This window comes from Saccopteryx bilineata, chromosome 3, assembly GCF_036850765.1.
Source record: "Saccopteryx bilineata isolate mSacBil1 chromosome 3, mSacBil1_pri_phased_curated, whole genome shotgun sequence".
Lineage (NCBI taxonomy): Eukaryota > Metazoa > Chordata > Mammalia > Chiroptera > Emballonuridae > Saccopteryx > Saccopteryx bilineata.
The window spans coordinates 279,191,703-279,213,178 of record NC_089492.1 but is presented as its reverse complement, the minus strand read 5'-3'; the positions used below and the strand labels follow the sequence as shown (position 1 = coordinate 279,213,178).

The following is a 21,476-nucleotide window of genomic DNA, read 5'->3' as shown; positions in this document are numbered from 1 at the left end:
TTCAAAATAATAACATACCTGCTAAGATTGTTGTGAGGATTAAGTGAGATAGTATATGCACCTGGCACATTTTCGATGTTCAATACATTTCAGCTGCTCTGACAATTTTCCCTGCGCTCCCCATTCTCCTCTGCAGCTAGACTGTGTGCTCCTTACGGACAAAGTTGTGTCTTTCTTTTTTTTAATATTTTAGGAAGTTTTTGTTGTTTTTTTAAGATTTTATTTATTCAATTTTCAGAGAGGAGAGAGAGAGGAGAGGGGAGAGAGAAAGGGGAGGAGCAGGAAGCATCAACTCCCATATGTGTCTTGACCAGGCAAGCCCAGGGTATAGAACAGGCGACCTCAGAGTTCCAGGTCGACGCTTTATCCCACTGCACCACCACAGGTCAAGCCAAAGTTGTGTCTTATCTTTGCATCCCCAAGTGGCAAATTTAAGGCTTGGAATGCAGTCAGTGCTTATCAATGCTGGATGAGTTGATAGAAACATGCATTAATTAATTAGGCCCCAAAGAACTTCAAGTTTACTCTTCCCAAGAGGGCTGATGTTGTGAAAGGGTCAGTTCTGAGTGAGCTCGCCCCACGTTAGCAACATCGCTCATCCAAGCACCACTTCCCAGGTGAGGGGAGTCTCAGGAAGAGAAGACTGGGTTGGATAACATGCCATTGGCAAGACTCCAAGCCAAGATGGACTGAACCTTACGTCTAAGTCCGCCCCACATCTGGGCGCTGTTTGCCTGACGCTGCCTTCCCCAATCAGCATTCTGGCCAGCGCTGAACCAGGATGAGACAGGGAGGCAGTGAGGGTGGGTGGCCGGAGACAGGGTGCAGGAAATGAACCCCGCCCTTTTGTTCTGACCCCTGCGAGTAACCAGGCTTTGCTGGGGCTACCAGGACGGAGAGCTCTGAGAGAAGGCAGCTGAGGATGCAGCTGCTCCCTTTGGCTGCTTATCTGCAGCCTCCTGTCAGTCAGCCTACAGAGATAAGCGGGGCTGAGGGCTGTCTGGGCCAGAATCACAAAGGAGGACATAATTAAAAGGCACTGCCGGCCTGGCGGAGAGGACAGGAGCCCAGAGGACCCTGACGGGGACATGAGGAGGACCTGGAGGGGGAGAATTCCCTGCCTCGAGAAAAGGCGGAGTAGCAGCACACATTGAACAGCCTTGCGAATACATGGGAGTTGGCTACCAGCCCAGAGCAGGCAGCTTCGCTGGGCTCAAAGAAAACCCAGAGAGAGCCCGCCCTCAAATTTATACTCTACACCCTTTGTCTGACGTTACCTCTCACTCCCATCCCACCCCTCAACCACAGGGATTACCTGGGTGGGTCTCAGTATCCCAGCAGAGAATCCATACCTGGCCCTAGCAAGTGCTCTTAAGTCTTTCATTTTGGAATGATGATGGGCATCCACTCTTTTATTCATTTAACTGGCACTGAGGACACAGCAGGGAACAAAAATAGGCATAGCCATGCCCCCCTGGGAGCACACATTCTAAAGGGGGCCACAGACAGTAACATAACAATCTCACGGAAACAAATGCTTCCCAACAAGCTGATAGATAGCAAAGCCCTGGTGGAGAGAGACCTGGCTCTGGAGGGGCAGACAAAGGACGCTGGCTCAGGCGGTCTGGCTTCCCTGCCACGGCGCCCTGCGTGGCCCTCAAGGAGGAGGAGGAGGAGGTTACCAGTTTCGTGGGGGTGAGCTTTCCAGGTGCGCACAACACGTTCAAAAGAGGGGGAGCAGGACACGTTGAGGGATGGAATGGAAGCTGGGGAGACCACAAAACATGTTTGAGAACGTGGTGACTGGTGAGCTGGAGGGGACAGCGGGCCAGACCACACAGGGCCACCGTAGGGATGTTGGTCTCTGTCCTAGGGGCAGCTGGTGAGTGAGAGGACGGCGAGGGTGATGGACACCCATGCAGTCTGTGTGGCTGTGTTCGTTCCAGCTGGCCGCTGAGTGGGGAATGGATTACTCAGTTGGGGGGAGGGGGAGGGGAAGATACAAGAGTCCAGTGAGGAGCTGCAGTCCAGGTAGAGATGGCAGCGGTTTGAACAAGGATGCCGAGGGCAGAAAAGGAAAGATATGAATAGATGCCAGGGCTTTTCCAGAGGTAAATCACAAACCTTAGGGAGAGGCTGGGGGTGGGGGTGGGGGGTGGGGGGGAGAGGCGCAAAGAATCATGTGCAGGCTAAAACACACCTGGCGGGATCGTGGCTCCTTTCACTTTGGCATCTTTTGGGGGCATCCTCATTCCCCTGGTACCCCAAGTGTTGACTATAGTGAGTAGTTTCACTGAGTCAGAGAAGGAGGAACTGAATGCGCCGTTCCAACCCCCTCCTTCTGCAAAGGAAGCATCTACAGCTCAGAGATGTGTGGCTCTAGCCCTGACTGTGCACCGGCCCACTGTGTGCATCCAAGCGGGTCCTACTGTTTTCCTACTGTGAAGTGGGAAGAAATGGAATGACCACTCCTCCTCTTCGCGGGTCACTGACTGGGAAGGGCTTGGGGAAAAGGAAGGGAATGCCACTCTGACCATCCGTGTGGTCGGAAGTGAGGGAACTGGGCTGGGGAGGGATGGGGGGGACTCTCCTCACTTTCTGCCCCTCCGGCCTCTTGCAGGTCCTGAAGGCCGAGCTGCCAGCGGGATGCCAGGTCTGCTGAACCAGGTCACAGGGGCAGCTCTGCCCCTCACCGCTTCTGATGTCACCTCCTGCGTCAGCGGTTATGCTCTGGGCCTGACTGCCGCCCTCACCTATGGCAACCTGGAAGCCCAGGCTTTCCAGGGTAAGGACCCCGCTGGGGCTTTCCCAGGGTCACCCCCTTCTCCATACTGAATCCTCGCCTCGAAGGGACAAGCCGATTGACGTTGGGCAAGTCCTGTAACTTCTCGGAGTCTCAGTTTCCTCACCTGTAAAATGGGGTTACCATTTCTGCCCAGCAGGCCTCAAAGCTGGTAGCAGGTCAGATCAGAATCCTAGCTCAGGCTTGGGCTCAGCCTTGCCAACTGTCCCAGCACTACTTAGGTTCCACAGGGCACACCCACCTGTGTCAAATGGCCAGTCCTCCCCTTCTCCAGGAGCCTCACAGTGAGAGAGGCTTCGGGACTCAGTGGAAGCCAGGAGTTTCCAGTCCCCGCTGTGGCTCTTGTCTCTGTGACTTTGGGGGAAGAAGCCATTGTCCTTCTCAAAATCAGGATGCGCCCCTGCCCACCTGGATGCTAGGGTTTACGGTGGAGCAGATGAGGTCATTGTGAGGAGGAGCGGTGTGGAACAAAAACAGTCCGCAATTATGAACCGCCGGGCAAGGCAGTCGGGCTGTGGACTGATGTTTGCCTGTAGGAGCCGTTTGTGAATCAAACTCCTCTCTTTGCACTTAAGGAAGGGAGTTACAGGGAGGCTGCAGAAAGGTGCTGGCTGGGGCCAGGATTCTCTCTCATCCACAGTCGATCGAGGCCTTCTAACCCCCAAGCTTCATGTCATGGGGACCACCCCTCCAGCCTGACCTGAGGTTCTGAAACCGTATCCATTCCCAAAAGGAATCTGCAGGAAAACTTCTACTCCTTTGAAGTGTCCTGGGCAGAGCAAAGGACCCTGTTCCTCTGTTTAAAAAAGCCTAAAGAAGATGGCTTAAAATGAGACCCATTGGGATCCCAGGAGACTAAATTACTGAATAACTTTGGGATAGTCCCTTGGCTTTCTACCTGCAGAGAGAACCAGTGCCTCCATTCTATAGTAGGGAAAACTGAGGCACAAGGGGACGGGAAGCAGAAGGCTTGCTATGGGCCCAGCATCACGCTGCCCTAGTGTTGGTGGGCAGACTAAATGAGATACAGCCTTGATCCTTTGGGGTCCTCAAGCAATTGGCATCACTCAGGAGCTGGTTAGAAAAGCAGATCTAGGCCCTGCCCCAGAACTACTCAATCAGAGTTGGCCTTTCACAAGCCCCGCCCACAGGTGATTCCTGTGCTCTTCAAGTTTGAGAAGCACTAGATATAAAAATGTGGGGCACATAGCTTAATGAATGATGGCTATTTTTTCAGGTTTTTTTCATGGTGACCGTTTGAATTGGGCTCTATTATCCCCATTTTACAGATGGACCTGTGAGGCTTAGGGAAGCTAAATGCCTTATCCAAGGTCACCAGGCTAGGAGAGGTGGCAGAGCCCAGGTATGAACCCTAGTTTACTTCCTCCATCGCCCCAGCTCCCAGGAGCCACAGGTAGCAAATCTGCCACACAGATGTGTTTTATTCTGCCCACACAACAGGTCACATAAAATCCAGGTTTCTACTCCCTCTTGAAAAGTCAGAAGCCCTGCCACACTGGCCTCCCAGGCCTGTGGAGTCAGAGCTGGCTGGGACCGGGAAGCAGCTGTCCCTTGGCCAGTAGCCCCCTTGCTCACAGAGTGTCTGCCGCTGCGCTCTGACACTGGCTGAGAGCAATGGGGTCCCCGCCTGAGTCCTCTCTGGCATTCTCTTAAGAGACAGTGAGTAGGACCCTTCTGCCTAATAGACCAAAGGCGTGGGTTCCTCCCCAGGGGGGGGGGCATGAAGGGGGGGGCTCAGCACCCCATAATGCTGAGCCCCGCTCCGGCAGGCCTCTTTGTGTACCCACTGGATGAGAATACCACGGTGGTCGGCTTTGAGGCAGTCATTGCTGACCGGGTTGTAACGGTACAGATCAAGGACAAAGCAAAGATGGAGAGCAGCCACCTCAGTGCCACCCGCCTTCGAGCTGCCACTCTCCCAGGTAAGGGGGCCAGAAGGGTTGTGGCAGGGCCTGGGCCTGGCTGAAGTCACAGGCAGACGGAAAGGGCAGCAATGGGATAAAGTAGAGAGAGCACTAAACTAGGAGTCAGGAATCCTGTGTGCCTCTGGGCCAATGATCAACCTCTCTGAACCTCACCTTACTATCAGTAAAATAGAGGTAATCTCTCCAGTTCTCATCTTGAAAGCATGGTGGGGATCAAAGAAAGCAACAAAAGCATTTTAAAGATATTTCTACAGAACAGAATAGCATGTCATTTAAGCTCAGAGGTTGTGGAATGAGTCACACCAGGGTTTGACTCCCCATTCTGGTGCTTGCAAGTGGTGTGAGTTTAGATAAGAAATTAAAATTAGCCATAAAATGAAGCAAATATTTATACACACCCAAAGCTCAACAGAGAGGATGTATGCAAAGCCCTCATCACAGTCTCTACAGACTAAGTACTCAAATTGTGGCTATTGATGCCTGCTATTGATGATGCTGAGGCTCAGAGCGGGTGAGTGACTGGCCCAAGGTCACACAGCATGTTAGCGGCAGAGCCAGGGCTTGAATCCAGACCAAGTATTATAGGATGTAAGAGATTCTTACCATTGGTTCTATGATCGAAGTGGCATTTGTTCATCTGATCATTAAGACATTCGAGAATATTTTACTAAGCATTCAGCATGTGTAAGATGCAGAGTCGCCCTCAACTTGTTATAACCACTCACAGCCTAGAAGAATAGCTAGGATGTGCCTAGAAGTAATCATGATAGCAGGTGGGAAGTGACTGTGCCAAAGGGGGTCTGGGGAATGTCAGAGGGGGGGAAGAGCGGTACAGATTGGGGGCCAGGATGGGTAGGTAAGGCTGGCTAAGTAGGGATAGGGAAGTGGGCCTCTCAAATAAAAGGACAGAACAAGAGCAAAATATGATCCCAAAAGAGGGGGATGCTTGAATGTGATTCTTGTGAGGATATACAGTCTGCGGATGGAGATGTGACCCTCTATTGGGGTTTTGTGGGTCCAAGTCTCCCAATCCAGCAAGGTACAAGTACACAGGCCTGGCATCAGACCCGTGCAGGTTCAGATCCTGATTCAATGAGTTAGTTATTTGCTGAGGAACTTGGCCAAGTCACACCCCTAGGCCGAGCCTGTTTTCCCATCAGCAAAATTGGCTACTTAGACCTATCTCACTGCAGCAAGCTTAGAGGGGATGGGAGCTAATACATGCACAGCGGCTGACTCCAGGCCTGGCACTCAGGAAACGTTCTACAAGAGGGGGGCTCCATCGTCCCTCATTCCTGCACACTGGAAAACATGGCTTTGGATGAGGATTTGGAGCGGAGCCTGTTCGTGGTCAACCTGGGGACCATCGCCCCTATGGAGAACGTCACGGTCTTCATCAGCACCTCCTCAGAGCTGCCGACGCTGCCCAGCGGGGCAGTGCGGGTCCTGCTGCCTGCCGTCTGCGCCCCAACAGTGCCCCAGTTCTGCACAGAGAGTGCTGGCCCCTCCAACCAACAGGCCCAAGGGTAAGGAGCCCCTCCCTGCCCAGACAAGGGGACAAGGGTCGGAGTCTCAGATGGGCAGCAGGGTGTCCGTCAGGTGACGCCCGGGGTGTGCAGGGCGGTGGAGATAGAGAGTGGAAGGTGGGGTTCCAGAGGCCACCACCCCATCAGCTGCTCCTCCCCTGCTCCCTTTGGAGCACTTTGGCTCTCCCTGAAATGCCTTGGATGGGACAGGCCAGGAGTCCTGGAATCTGGACAGTTTGGGATTAGAATTTCCAAGGCTTTATTCTTTAATGCACTTCAGACACTGAGTTGAGTGTCAGGGATCCAAAATCATCACTGTTCCTGCCTTTTTAGAACTTTGTGGGAGAGATTGTTATCCACTCAATGACACCACTAATGTGGAACTGTCTGAGTCCTTGCATGCATAACTAATTATGTGAAAAGTACAATGCAGGAGACATTCACTGAGCTAAGAGTATAAAAGAGGGACCCAACTGGGGGTGCTGAGGCTGGGCCAGGCTTCTTGGCAGAGTGATATTTCAGCTGGGAGCTGAGTGGAGAGAGGACACAGGCGCAGAGCGGAGCTTTCCTGTCAGTGAGAAGAGTAGAAGCAAAGGCCCTGAGGCAGCAGGCTTGGTGTGTGTGCAGAGCAGCAGCAGGTGGAAGAGTGAAGGAGAGAGAGCAGAGGGCTGGTGTGGAGTCTGACCAGGGAGAACCTTGAAGCCTGGGGAGAGGACACATGTTGCCACAACAGAGAGGCTAGAAGCACTGCCGATCTCAGACCAGGGGACACCAGCTGGTGTGTTACCTTTCTAAGTACTGCCATAGGCACCAAGCCTGGTGCATTTGAGAGGCGGAGCCTAGCAGAGCTGGGGACATTCAAGACTGTGGCAGATCAAGGAAGAAGGGGCCCAGGGGGCCCTGATGCCCTGGAGGTGACCCCATAAGCTTATTCCTGCCCACCCCAGTAGGTAGAGTTAGCAGACGTCCTCATGGGAGAAGCCATCGTCCAATCTCTATGAACCTCAAAGTTGCTCAGAGACAGTGACATGAGATAAAAATAAGAAAAGTAGATCAGACCAAGTGTAGTGAGGATGGGGAGAGAAGGACACTTGTTCGGTGCTAGTGAAAGTGGACCTGGGACAGCCACCCTGGAAAGCAATCTGGCACTACTCAGCATGTGCCCTTTGACCCCAGGACCCCAGAGAAATTCTTTTATAAGTTCAAAAAGGGGACACGGAGGAGGATCATCATGGTGATGGTACCCATAGACACAGAGGGTGGAGTCAGGAACAAATAAGTACAATATAAAATATTTGTACAATATAACCAGGGTCCCGGAATACGTAACGGGTACCATCTCAGCAGAATATGCTCTGGTTCACAGACAGCCACGTGAACAGAGCTTTAAAACACAGTGTTGAGTGAAAAAAAGGAAGTGATGAATGAGATTCACAATAGAATATAATCTGTTCAGTTTAAAATGCATTCACAGCCACATGCCACTACAGATCTGTGCGTATTAAGGACATACACCAAAGACCTTAGAGGGTGTGCCCCTGGGGGGGGGGGGAGCAGGATCACAGACAGGGTAGGGGGACCACACAGAGAGTGAGCCGGAAACTTGAGTGCTCAGCAGGGGACACCTTGCTAAGCACTCATTCAAAAACATCTGTCCTTATTATCCCCATTCAATGGATGAGAAAACTAAGACTTAGAGGACCTGCGGCTTGTGCAAGGGCTTCCAGCTCCCAGAGACAGGATTTGGATGAGGATTTGGAGCGGAGCCTGTTCGTGGTCAACCTGGGGAGCAGGCATTCGAGAGGGCTGTGATGCTGTCAAACAGGAGCCAGGCAGACTGGGTGTGGATAACACTCTGCCAAGTCCTGCTTGTCGGAACCTAGGATCGTTGTTGCCTCATCTCGCTAAGCCTCGGTTTCCCCGTGTGTGAGATGGGGAGACGGGGCCCTCCTGCCGCCTTCTGGGGGCCTGGTGAGAACAGTTGCACGACAGCTGTGGGGCACCGAGCATGGCCCCTGGCCAGCCCTCCGAGTAGCTGCACCTGTGTCTGAGTCCGGGCTCTCCCTCGGGTCAGGTGGAAAGGGAGAGGAAGGGTCTGTGGCAGGGGAGCAGGGGGGGAGCTCCTCAGCCCCCTTTTGGGCTGGGCTGCAGGGGCGCCAGGGCCGCCTGGGGCTCCCCATCCTCTCGCTGCCCTCTCACGCCGGCCCTGGCTGCCCGCCACCCCCTCCTCTCGGCCCCCTTCCCAGCAGAGACAGGCATTGCTTCGGCACCAGGGCCCTGGACTCCTGGAACAAGTTGTGCCTGGCGACTCTCCTGGACACGGATGTGTCCAACCCCATGGAGTACGAGTTCAGCTTCCAGCTGGAGATCCGTGGGCCGTGCCTGCTCGCAGGTGAGAGGCACCGCCTGGACCCAGAGAGGGGCCAAAAAGATCGGAGACCCCAGGGTGGGGCGGGGAGGGCTCCAGGCCCAGAGCTGCCAGAGATAGAGAGGAAGAGGGGTGAGGAGCGTGACAAGCCCAGAGGGAGGACTTCCGGAAGCACGGGGAGCTGAATGGATCCCCACGTCCCGCTCCCCAACATACAGCCCCAGGATGAGCCTCCCAAGGACAGGTTTCAAGGCTGTCCTGCCCCACCTCAATGGCTGCGGTGGGGAAATGTCCCCGGGGCTGGTGGTTCCTGGTCCTCCGCCAGAGGCTGCAGCCACAGGTGCTTCCGGTTGGTTCTCGCCTTGAGCCTCAGCAGGGGTCTCCCAGAGGCTTCCCTCTAGCTCCACCCCAGAGCTCCTGGGGCCCTGGGTCTGGGATAAGTCCTGGGCGTTGGCTATTTAAACAGCCCCAGGTGGTTCTACTGTGCAGCCAGAGTTGGGAGCCACAGCTCCGGTGGCACCCCTCCCCGACCCACTCCAGGTTGCAAAAGGACACTAGGGCCCTGGCCGGTTGGCTCAACAGTAGAGCGTCGGCCTGGTGTGCGGGAGACCCGGGTTCGATTCCCAGCCAGGGCACATAGGAGAAGCGTCCATCTGCTTCTCCACCCCTCCCCCTCTCCTTCCTCTCTGTCTCTCTCTTCCCCTCCCGCAGCCAAGGCTCCATTGGAGCAAAGATGGCCCGGGCGCTGGGGATGGCTCCTTGGCCTCTGCCCCAGGCACTAGAGTGGCTCTGGTCGCAGCAGAGCGACGTCCCGGAGGGGCAGAGCATCGCCCCCTGGTGGGCAGAGCGTCGCCCCTGGTGGGCGTGCCGGGTGGATCCCGGTCAGGCGCATGCGGGAGTCTGTCTGACTGTCTCTCCCCGTTTCCAGCTTCAGAAAAATACAAAAAAAAAAAAAAAAAAAAAGGACACTAGGATGTGGTTTCCTGTTGGTGAGCATTTCATCAGAGCCGCATGGCATTCCAACTTCAGAGGCGTTCGTGGCGTGCCCGCCAACCAGGAGCTGAGCTCCTCCTCTCTCTATGTGCTTCTATGGGGAAGCAGTTCCTTTGACGCCCCTCCACTCAATCCCTATTTTGCAGATGGGGAAATTGAGGAGAACTTCCATGGTTATAGGGCAGCTCAGGAGCCCCTGATGGGGCCAGAGTGTCATCTCTGGCCTGCATCTCAGTGTCCTGCCCACCTAGGCCCTATCTCTCTCAGGGCTCCTGAGCCTACCCCGCCTTTCTGTGCCACTCAGGGGTAGAGAGTCCCACCCACGAGATCCGGGCCGACGCTGCGCCCTCCGCATGCTCGGCCAAGAGCATCATTATCACCTTGGCCAACAGGCACACCTTCGACCGGCCCGTGGAGATCCTCATCCACCCCAGCGGTATCGTGCACTTCAAGGGAGCCCTGGGTGCTGGGGAGGGAGGGGTGCTGAGCCCCCGGGCACCCCTCAGTGGTCAGCCAGGGATAGAGGAAGAGAGGGAAAGGGAAGGGAGGGGAGCATGGCAGAGGAGAGGCCAGTATCCTAGGAAACTTGGCTCAAGCTGGTGGAACTGAGTGTCCCCTGCCCCAGTTCTAGCTCCAGAGGCTCTGAGATCTTGTCCACCCACTGGGGCACTTTTCCCCCAAGCCAGCTGGGCAGAGGATCTTTGAAACCAAGGCTCAGTGAGACCCAGGCAGCTCTGAACTCAGGGAGCAACTCCTTTGTCTCTTTAAGGGTTCATAGACAGTCTGCAAGTGAAAAGATCAGATCACCCACTCCAATTTTATAGGAAGATAAACTTAGTTCCAGATTGGGCCTGCCATGGCCACTAGGCACTTCTGCTTCCCAGCTGAGGGGTCCTTCATTGGCACCCCACTCAGCAACCCGGGCTCTGTACCCTTCTTCCTACTGGAGTCCTCCCCACCACAAGGATCCCACCCCTAAACCAAGGCCCAGGCATCACCCTCATGCTCGGACAAGTGTCAGGAGTTGATCTCATCCCTGCAGAGCCCCACCTGCCACATGTCCTGATGGAGAAAGGGGACATGACTGTGGGAGAATTCGAGCAGCACTTGAGGGGAAGAACAGACTTCATTAAAGGGATGAAGAAGGACAGCAGTGTCGAGCGAAAGGTGAGGGTGACGGATGGACAGAGCCAGGGTGACGGAACTGGGGTGGCATTGGGACTGGGTCTACACTGGACCAATGAGGAGACTGAGCCTGGTGGCGGGCTGTGGGGGAGACATCTCCAAGGTCACACAGCAAGTTGGTGGCAGACCCTCATCCATGTTTCCCTTGGAGGGCTGGGGCACTGTGGGGCAGAGGCAGATGGAGTTCCAGAGATACAGCAATCACCCTGATGCTGTCCTCCAAACTTCCTGCCAGGTCACCTTCTAGTGCCCAAGCCAGGTGCCTATGGTTCCAAGGTAGCTAAGCCAGGCAAAATTCTGGGCTGATGGCAGAAACAACCTTGGTCTTCTCCAGGCTACTTGACCCCCAAGTGGCACCCACAGCCAGGAACCTACAGCCGGGTGTGCTCCCAAGCTCCTTCTTTACTTCTGAGCCTCTATTTTCCCACCTGTTGAATGGGTCCCTCGCCCTTCCTTCCTCTGGGTCCTCGTGGGTGACTTCACACTCAGTAGAGGCAGGGCAGGGAAAGCCTGACAAGGATCCTTTACTCTGAGCTGACATCTTCAACCTGTACCAGCAGTCTCTCTCCTGCTTACGACCCTGCACACCATTGCCATGCCGGGTCCTGAATGCCAAGATAGGTGTCAGGGTGATGGCCCACTTCTTTTTACTGTCTCCCCTTTGTGGGTGAGAAAATTGAGGTTTAGCATCCAAAAATAACTGGTGAGCTGGGGGAAGGGGAAGACTGTTCCGCTGGGAGTTGGCTTTGGTGGTAACAAAGCTAAGAACTTAGACTCCATCAGTGGAACAGTTACCCTGGTATTAAGAGCCCTTCCCATTCCTGCTGACCTGACCGGAGGAGGACGGGGCAGCTGAGCAGTGTACAGGGACGTGTAGACAGCTTACCGCTCACTCGGTGATTAGAGATTCCACTGGGGGGATGACAGCGGGTAGGTATAGATGGCTCAATGCCCATCATACGTTATCACCACGTTAGAGACCCCACAGGACATACCTGCTCTCGCAGAGGTGCCCCCTCACCCAGGTGAGTCAGTTAGGAGAAGAGGCTGGAGCCAGGTTCTCAGAGTGGGGGGTAGCAATGCCAGCTGTGCTACTGAGCTCTGAGCACAACAGCGTGTGGACAACGTGGGGGGATGGGCTGCAATGGACCTCCCAGGCCTGGGGCGGGTCCCCTGCCTACAAAGCCTTAAATCAATTAGCTCTGGGACCACGGAAGCAAATGAGAATTCATTTGCCACCTTGGGTTGATTATGCAAACACCCTGGACGCGCAGGAGCTCCAGGGATGGCAGCTAGCGATCAACCCGAAGCTGCTAAGGAGTGACGAGTTTATTGTAATTAGATAATGGCAGCTTGAGGAGCCATTAGAGAATCCTGAGCCAGGGCCCCCATCTCTAAGAAGCAAACATCAGGTTCCCGGAGATGGCTCTTTTTCCTGGCAGATGTGGCTGTTACTGCCTTTGGCTCTGTCTTCAAAAGAGCCAGGCTGGGTACTGGAGCTCCCTGGGGGACAGAGAGCACGAGCCTTCACCAGGGAGGGAGGCGGACAGCCAGAGGGTCAACATCAATCAGGAAGAGTGGGTGGGACAAGCTGTCAAAAACGGTTGATTTAGCAAAGAGGAAGCAAATGACACAGAGAAAGATATCATGTAGGAGAGGTGACGCTGTGGTGAGAAGCAGAGACAAACAGAGGCAGAGAGATTGGAAAAAAATAAAACATGGACACAACACACAGGCCGGTGCATGTTTTATTAGACAGACCCACAGGTCCATTCTCTCATGTATTCATTCAACAAACACGACCTACCCAGTAGATGTCAGGCTGTGTTCTTGGCACTGGGGAGGCCACACTAAAAATGACACACCCTTATCCTCACGCAGCTTATAGGGAAACAGAAAAGAAGTAAACAAATGAGCAGGGTCAGTGTGGAGAGGGCTGGCTGGGGACCACGAAAGAAATCCAGCAGGATGATGTGGTCGTGAGTGACAAGCACCAGGTGCCGTTTAGGCAGGTGTCTACAGAAACCCTGTCTGAGAATGAGACCTGGTGGATGGTGAAGCGCTGGAGGCAGAACGATGGTGACGTGTTCGGAAAACAGAGAGGTAGCCAGTGTGGTTGCCATGTAGGGAGCAGAGTGGGCGAAGGCGCAAGGTTTGTGGGGAAGCTGGTGCTTCCGCAAGGGAATGACAAGGATGGTCGCACTGCCTGCTCTACACAGTCTGGACCACGGGGACGTCAAAGTGGAGGGAAGAGGCCAAAAAGAGGCTGTTGCAAGGGTCCAGGCAAGAGCTGATAGTGTCCTGGACTCGGGTGGTGGCAGTGGAGACAGAAAAGAGGACAAGTTTTGGATGTTATTTAGCTGCAGAACTGGCAGTCCTCGGCTGACGGAGTAGATGTGTAGGGCAAGAAAAAGAGAAGAAGCAAGGACAACTCCTCCGTCTCTGGTTTGGACACCTGGGTGGGTCTGATGTCATCTATTGAGTTGGAGAAGGGTCTGAAATAGACAGAAACTGAAAAACAGACATGTCCATCCAGAGAGAGAGAAAGAGAGAGAGAGGGAGAGTCGGGATGGAGAGAGGGAGGAACTGAGATTTGACACGACGTGAGTGGAAGAGTCAAGAAGGAGGGTTCAGCATCATGTCAGCCAAGAGAACACATCAAAGTGAAAGAAATTTGTTTACTGAGCCCCTCTCTGCACCAGGCTCTGTGTTAAGCCCTAGAGATTCAAAAGAGGCTCAGGTACGACCTACCTTCAAGCACCACACAAGCTAGAGGGGAGGCAGAGATACTCGCCAAAATGCAGGGTGAGAATGCCTGGGCCCCACGAGGAACAGCAACATGCCTATGGCTACTGTTTAGGGACAATGACTGCTGGCAGTGGGCTTCCCAGGCATTGCATGGATTCCATACAACTTGGTGAGGCACATCATCTTGTCCTGATTTCATGGATGAAGAAACTAACTGAGTCCATCTGGAAGATTGGGGCAGGTTTTCCAGAGACATAAATTTCCGAAGAGTGAATAGGATGTCATCAGTGGGAGAGAATCAGTAAACCAGGGAAACCAAGGTCACAGCCAAGATAAACTGGTGAGTAGCTCATATGCTTCGTGTGAAAGAGAAAGAAACCACTATTCCACTGAGGGCCTGTTCATGTGCCAGGGCTTCCCAGCTGCGAGCCAACCCAGATCATCCTCATCACTACCCTGAGAAGGGAACATTATTTGCCTCTTTTTACAAATAAAGAAATAGGCCCACAGGAGGATTTGTTTAAGATCACACAACTGGACAGTAGCAGCTCTGGGATTGGAAACCGGGTCTTCTGCCTCCAAAGCCATGTTTGTGGTTGCAACCTGTGATAGTCTAGCAAACAGAGGAGCCAGGTGCAATCAACCTGGAAGTCTCATGCAGAGTCTGACTGGGATTGACAGTACTTTGTAAGTACCGTATTTTTCACTCCATAAGACACACCTCACCATAAGACACACCTAGGGTTTTAAGGAGGAAAATTAGAAGAAAAAAAAGTATTCTGAACCAAATGGTGTGTTAAAATATTTAATAAAATACCGTATTTTTGGGCCCTGGCCGGTTGGCTCAGCGGTAGAGCGTCAGCCTGGCGTGCGGGGGACCCGGGTTCAATTCCCGGCCAGGGCACATAGGAGAAGCGCCCATTTGCTTCTCCACCCCCCCTCCTTCCTCTCTCTGTCTCTCTCTTCCCCTCCCGCAGCCAAGGCTCCATTGGAGCAAAGATGGCCCGGGTGCTGGGGATGGCTCCTTGGCCTCTGCCCCGGGCGCTAGAGTGGCTCTGGTCGCGGCGGAGCAACCCCCCCAGAGGGGCAGAGTGTCGCCCCCTGGTGGGCAGAGCATCGTGCCGGGTGGATCCCGGTCGGGCGCATGCGGGAGTCTGTCTGACTGTCTCTCCCCGTTTCCAGCTTCAGAAAAATACAAAAAAAAAAAAACAAAACGTATTTTTGTTCCATAAGCTGCATGGGCATTTCCCCTCCACTTTTTTGGGGGGGCGGGGGGAGAATGCATCTTATGAAATGAAAAATATGGTCATTGGAGACCATGTGAATAGCACTGATCCCTTGAATACCCAAGTGAGAGTTTTTCTTTCCCCTCCAGACAGAAATCATCCGGAAACGCCTCCACAAGGACATTCCCCACCATTCTGTCATCATGCTCAACTTCTGTCCTGACCTGCAGTCAGTCCAGCCGAACCTGAGAAAGTCCCATGGCGAGTTTATCTTCCTCATCGACAGGAGCAGCAGCATGAGTGGAACCAACATGCACTATGTCAAGGTACCTGTTAAAGGGCCCCTCCCCCGGTCTAGTGTTCCAGGGTAAATCAGCTGCTTCCCCAAACCAGCTTCAGCAACATTTTCAGTTCCAAGAAGCACCCCTTCTACACCTGAACCACTTTCCTACATGGCTATCTGTGACTAAAAGGAGCGACAACTTCTTAAAATCAGTTTGAACAGAGAACCCAAGCTCGACATGCTCCCAAAATAAAACCCTGAAGGAATGTGAGCAGAGGTAGAGCTATTGTCCACTTACAAGGGATGAAGTTACCAACATCTTTCCTTAGTACTCTATGGCCTTTGTGGAGTCCCTGCTCTAGCCAAAACAGCCCAGTAGTTACTGAGTGGAGAGGTTTACAGCTGGATGTTGAATCTAAACAATAATCCTAGAAAGTTGATCCTACTGTCACCATTTTCCAAAGGGGAAAACCCACCCTGAGAGTTTCAGTAACCTACTCAAGGTCACACAGCTAGTGTGGTATGAGAGGAAATCCATTTCTATCTGGCTGCCCCTATGACCTGACATCAGAGATTCACTGGACATGGCCCCTGCCATCAAAGAATGCGGAGAAAAGATTTGGTTCATGTTTCTTTTTCCCAAAATGCCTAATATGTGCAAAATTCTGTGCTTGGCCATTTGGAAAGATAGCAGATTGTAAATACAGTTCCTGCCCTGAAGGAACTTGCAGTCAAGTGAGGAGCACAGCCCTGCTAACCAGTCACGCCTATGGTCTCACCGCTATGGGGAGTTCTGATGAACGCAGAAGACAGAGTAATGGAACCTTCTGCCATAAAAACATCCAGAAGCATTTCATCTGTTTTAGGAGATTATTGGCCTCAACTTCAGCATTACCCAACACTCCCTTATATTTTTAGTTGTACAGATGCCTGTCTCTTCCTCTGGAATTATGAATTTATTAAGGGAAAGGACTAGATCGTTTTCATCTATCTTTCCCCATGGGACCTAGCCCTCTGTTTGATTACAAAAAGCCCTCAGTCATGGTTTGTTGCACTGTGTAAGGCAGGGGTCCCCAAACTTTTTACACAGGGGGCCAGTTCACTGTCCCTCAGACCGTTGGAGGGCCGGACTATAAAAAAAACCTATGAACAAATCCTATGCACACTGCACATATCTTATTTCAAAGTAAAAAAACAAAACGGGAATAAATATTTAAAATAAAGAACAAGTAAATTTAAATCAACAAACTGACCAGTATTTCAATGGAAACTATGCTCCTCTCACTGACCACCAATGAAAGAGGTGCCCCTTCCGAAAGTGCAGCAAGGGCCGGATAAATGGCCTCAGAGGGCCACATGCAGCCCACGGGGCGTAGTTTGGGGACCCCTGGCATAAGGGATCATAGTTCAAGAAAACAAGGGATGAGAGAAAAGAAAGTAGAGGGCTCCGTTGTCATGCGAAATTTTACCCCTTCCCCAGTCTGTGCCTGGAGCAAACTCTTGTTTCCAGAGCAACAGGATTGGCAAGAAGGGGAGCGGTTAGGTGGGATCTACAATGCCAGCTAACTCCTCAGGCTTGCTATGACTGTTTGATGCTTCTTGACACTGGGATGTAGGACTGGTTGGTACCTTCTTCCCACCCCTGCCCGCCATCAAAGACAAATAGTGGGGTGTGGAGCTGTCCACAGTGCTGGAGTGCTGAAGCACAGTCCAGCGCCCACGTACATTCCATTCCGCAGCTGCACCAGTGTGTAAGATGTCTCCACAGTTACTGTAAGTATCATGGGATCATTAAACATCCCCTTGAGAGCATTTAGTCCATTTCTCTGCCATTTTCCAGGTTGGGAAACTGAGTCTCTGAAGCTGTCTTTCTCAACGTCGCAGTGCTAGTGAAGGAGCCTAAGCCCTCCATATCCTGGTTCAGTGCTCATTTTCCTTACACTGCTGATAGAAAATTACACACACTCTTTCTCTAAGACAAGTTTTCTCTTGTGGTTATGTCATTTCTGCCGCATGGCTTAATAAAAGAGAAATGCCTGGGCTTCAGGATCGGTTCTGCCACAGATTTGCTCTGTGGCTTTAGACAAATCGATTCTCGACTCTAGGCTTCATTCATACTTTCTGTAAAATGAGAAGGGAGGATTAATACAGGAAGAGCAAACATATGTCTTATGTCCCTCTATTCCCTTCTCCGAAGCCCAGGCAGACATCAATAATTGACCATGACATTTTATTTCGTGCTGAGTCTGGACTCTATGTCTCTATATTCTTCTCATCTGATTGGTCCAGGCCATTACTACGCATTGAATGGAGTTGGTTTATGAATGTAAATCTATTTCCTCAGCTAAAGAACTTTCCAGCCTTGATATTCCAGAATTCTCTGACGACACCTTCCTCCGGGGCTCCTCTCACGGGCCCTTTCGCCTTGGCGCCTCTCTTTATCTCTTTTCCAGTTCAAGCTCACCGACCTCAAGGCCATCCTTTCACAAATGGCTGTGCATCGGCACAATTCATCCTGCAACAACGTGCCCCTTTCAGAAAAAAGGCACGGAAATTACTCAGGCCACGAACCCCACCCCCCACTAACAATGAGGCCATGGGGAGGTTGCTTACGTCATTAATTGCAGCCCATTAGGTTGAAGTTTTAGGGAAAACTGGGCTCAGGGAGGTAGGAGAGAATAGAAATCCAAACAGCCATGCTGAAAGGGAAAGGTCAACCAATTTAATTTTCTGCAGCTGGTCTCATTCTTCGGCTGCCACTTGCTGCCAAGCTGCCAAAAGCAGGGTTTTGCAAATTCAAATAGGTGTGAACAGATACAATCTGTATGTATCAACCTTTTCCTGCTAGCAGGAATATACATTAGAGGGTAATAGAAAAATAAGCAGGTATGGACTTCCTTCATAGAGAAACAAAATGTATGTATCGACACAAGCAACAGAGAGAAATGAAGAGAATGTTAATATCAATGTTTTATCTTAATGTTTACAGAGGGGGTGGGACAGGGGCTGCTAGTCCTTATGGTGTGGAAGTTGCCAGGATACACTCACAACTATTTACTTCTAGATTCTGGAGTATAACAGTTTGTTTCCCTGAAGCCATGCTGAGATCTCTGGGCTGCCATCAGCAAACTGTATGGGAATGAGAGAGAGCTTCCCCCCATACCTGAGTTCTGTGCCAAGGCACAGCCAACACAAATAAGATCTCAGCGCTATGTTTTGAAGGCCTCAGTCCTATTCTTGTGACTCAGCACAATTCCTTAATCCTCTGAGTCTCAGTTTCCTTATCTGTAAAATAAAGGTATTAATATTAATATGTATCTCATTGGGTAGGTAATAGTAACCACTTACTGAATGTTTACTGTGTAGCAGGCAGAGGATCAGAGGAGTGGCAAAACTAGTCCAAGGTCAAGGTAGTAATGGTAAAGGGAAGATTTAAACCCGGCTATGTTTAATGTCAAAGTGAATCTTCTTAACTACTGTTATAGAGATTAAATGAGGCAATTAATACAAAGTGTTTATCACAGTGTTTGACACAAAGTAATCACTAGATATTTATCACTGCATTGTATCATCATAATATCATCATTTTCCCTCCTGTCATCTCCTCCACTTTTCTTCTTGGTCATTATTTTTTCCAGGATACCTTTAGTAAGGTCTCCTGATATTACATAATTAAATAAGTTAACATTCACAGACTTGGCCCTGGGCGATGGCTCAGTGGATAAAGCATTGGCCCAGTGTATGGACATCCCAATTTCGATTCCCAGTCAGGGCACACAGCAGAAGTGGCCATATGCTTCTCTCCCCTCCCCCCTTTTCTTTCCCTCTTCCCCTCTCACAGCCAGTGGCTTGATTGGTTTGAGCATGCCAGGTGCTGAGGATAGCTCTATTGACCCAAGTGCATCTGCCTTGGGTGCTAAAAATAGCTCAGTACTCAAGCATCAGCCCCAGATAAGGGTTGCTGGGTAGATCCCAGTTGGGGTGCATGCAAGTCTGCCTCTCTATCTCCCCTCCTTTCAAAAAAAATTCACAGACTTTGAAGGTAAAGTGACATGTGTCTGAGTCCTGGCTCCACTATTTACTATCTGAATGCTCACCAACAGATCATTCACCTCTCTGTGCCTCAATGTTCTCTTGTATGAAAAGGCAGTAATATTGTGCCTGCTTCAAGGGTTACTGTGAAGACTATATAAGGTAATGCAGGCAAAGGACATCCTGAGCATTCAACAAATAGAATCTAAAGAGACTGTCCCAAAGGAATGTGTTCCTAGTTAATGATAATCAGGGTGATTCTGCTGCAAAACACCCTGGATGAGAGCCAGAAGCCTGTCCCACCACCAGTGTGACCTGGACTAAGTGACATGCCTCCCTTAGACATCAGTTTTGTTGTGGCAGGAAGGAGTGGGTGCTCTCTGCTCTCCCTACCTCTCAGGGTCAGGAGGAGGTAAGCTAGAGCTGGCAAGCCATAAAAAAAAGACTTTGAAAAGTCAGACTTGCTACCTGGGTGAGAAATTCTATGAGGATGGCTTTGGTCCAACCTCAGCTCAGTATCAGCAAATTTCTTGACCTGGAGGAAAAGGCAATGTTGGGTTCAGATGGGGGGAGGGGAGTCAAAGACCTGTTTGGAGACAGATTCTGTGCTGGGGTAATAATACCGGTGTGTGGTGGCAGAAATAACTCCTTCCCAACTCCTGAAAATTCCTTTCTCGCCGGCCAGGATGCCGTGCTGGTGGCTCTGAAGAGCCTCATGCCAGCCTGCCTCTTCAACGTCATTGGGTTTGGGTCCACCTTTAAGACCCTCTTCCCTTCCAGCCAGACCTACAATGAGGTAAGGTGGGACAAGGCTGGGACCGGAGCGGGTGGGTGGTAAGGAGCAGAGGAAAGGGAGGGAAAGGAGAGAGGAGGCCTGCTCAGAAGTGGTCTGCCCAGCAGGACCGAGATGATACCCAGGAGCAAAGAACTGCAGAGAGGCCTGTTTAGGCAGTTTTGTGACATCTCAGTCTTCTGACATCTTCCTCTTTAAAAATAAAGAATATGTTGGGCACAGTATGGGTGTGTACAGGGAGGGTAGAAAGAGGGTACAGATCATAGGCCTGCCGCTCACTGAAGCCTCTGTCTTCTGAGGACAATGGATTCAGGCAAGGTGAACTACAGACATGAACATTAGGGGTAAGAGTGAGTGGATGGGTAAGTAGGCAGAGAACGGACTCACAGGTCTCAAGCTATGACTTTAAACAGCAGGACTATGGCCCCGGCAGCATGTTCAAAATTGCAGCATCTTACCCAGGTCTGCGAATGGAAGGAAGGAAGGAAGGAAGGAAGGAAGGAAGGAAGGAAGGAAGGAAGGAAGGAAGGAAGGAAGGGAGGAAGAGAGGAAGAGAGGAAGAGAGGGAGGATTGATTTAGGGGCCACTTTTCAATTAAAAATAGCTTATGAGTTTTTAAAATACAAAAATCATATGTGTTGATTATCCCACAATTTTTAAAGCTAGATCATCAGAAAGTAAAATTTTAAATCTCACACCATCCCACTAGTCAGAAAAAAAATAAGTAAAATTGCCTGACCTGTGGTGGCGCAGTGGATAAAGCGTCAACCTGGAAATGCTGAGGTCGCCGGTTCGAAACCCTGGGCTTGCCTGGTCAAGGCACATATGGGAGTTGATGCTTCCAGCTCCTCCCCCCTATCTCTCTCTCCTCTCTGTCTCTCTCTGTCTCTCTCTCTCCTCTCTAAAATGAATAAATAAATAAAGAATAAAAAAAATGAATAAATAAATTTTAAAAAAAAATAAGTAAATAAAGGAAAAACAATGTTAAGAGCTTAGAATAAATCCCTCCAGACCCTGTTCTATACAGTTATGCACATTTTCAGTAAAGACAGGGTTAGGTCTTCCAGAAATTACTTTCCTAACACAACAGCCTATCATGAGCATATTTTCATGCCATTAAGTATGATATAAATCTGCAACATAATTTTAAAGGCCGCCTAGTATTTTACTGCACGGATAGATGGTGGCTTATTTAACCTCTACAGTTGGGCACTGAAGTTGTTTCCATTTTTTTTTGCTACTTTTCATCTTTGTGTCAAAGACTTCACTATATCCTTCATGGATCCCTTGGGATAAGTTTCTAGTCTTGCTGGTTCAGAGCTGCATACACAGTGGTGGAAGGCTTTTGACACAGGCTGTCACTCAAGCACAGATGTTGGAACAGCATCGTCCTGAGGCAGGAGCAGAAGGATGCCCAGTGAGAATGTGTCCTTGCTGAAGCGACAGCTGTCCAATGCCCATAATCTTCGGCCAGAAGAGACAATGATAAGTTAATACACCATGAATGGTAGTGTGTCAGACATTGGTAGGGGTGTAACTGGGCAGAGCCATGCCAAAAATGTGGCCACTGATT

At 51.2% G+C, this 21,476-nt stretch overlaps 1 protein-coding gene across 1 annotated transcript in view; it reads left to right on the top strand.

Annotated features, from left to right (window-relative positions):
* Positions 1-1,749: 1,749 nt before the first annotated feature.
* The window catches only part of VWA5B1 (von Willebrand factor A domain containing 5B1), a 46,265-nt gene continuing 26,538 nt past the window's right edge, over positions 1,750-21,476 (top strand). The window contains exons 1-9 of the mRNA XM_066270238.1: positions 1,750-1,882; positions 2,621-2,785; positions 4,594-4,746; positions 6,005-6,275; positions 8,522-8,667; positions 9,941-10,072; positions 10,679-10,803; positions 14,945-15,121; positions 19,796-19,906. Coding sequence (XP_066126335.1) covers positions 1,855-1,882; positions 2,621-2,785; positions 4,594-4,746; positions 6,005-6,275; positions 8,522-8,667; positions 9,941-10,072; positions 10,679-10,803; positions 14,945-15,121; positions 19,796-19,906 — 1,308 coding nt within the window. The 5' untranslated portion in view covers positions 1,750-1,854. The remainder of the gene's footprint in view (positions 1,883-2,620; positions 2,786-4,593; positions 4,747-6,004; positions 6,276-8,521; positions 8,668-9,940; positions 10,073-10,678; positions 10,804-14,944; positions 15,122-19,795; positions 19,907-21,476) is intronic.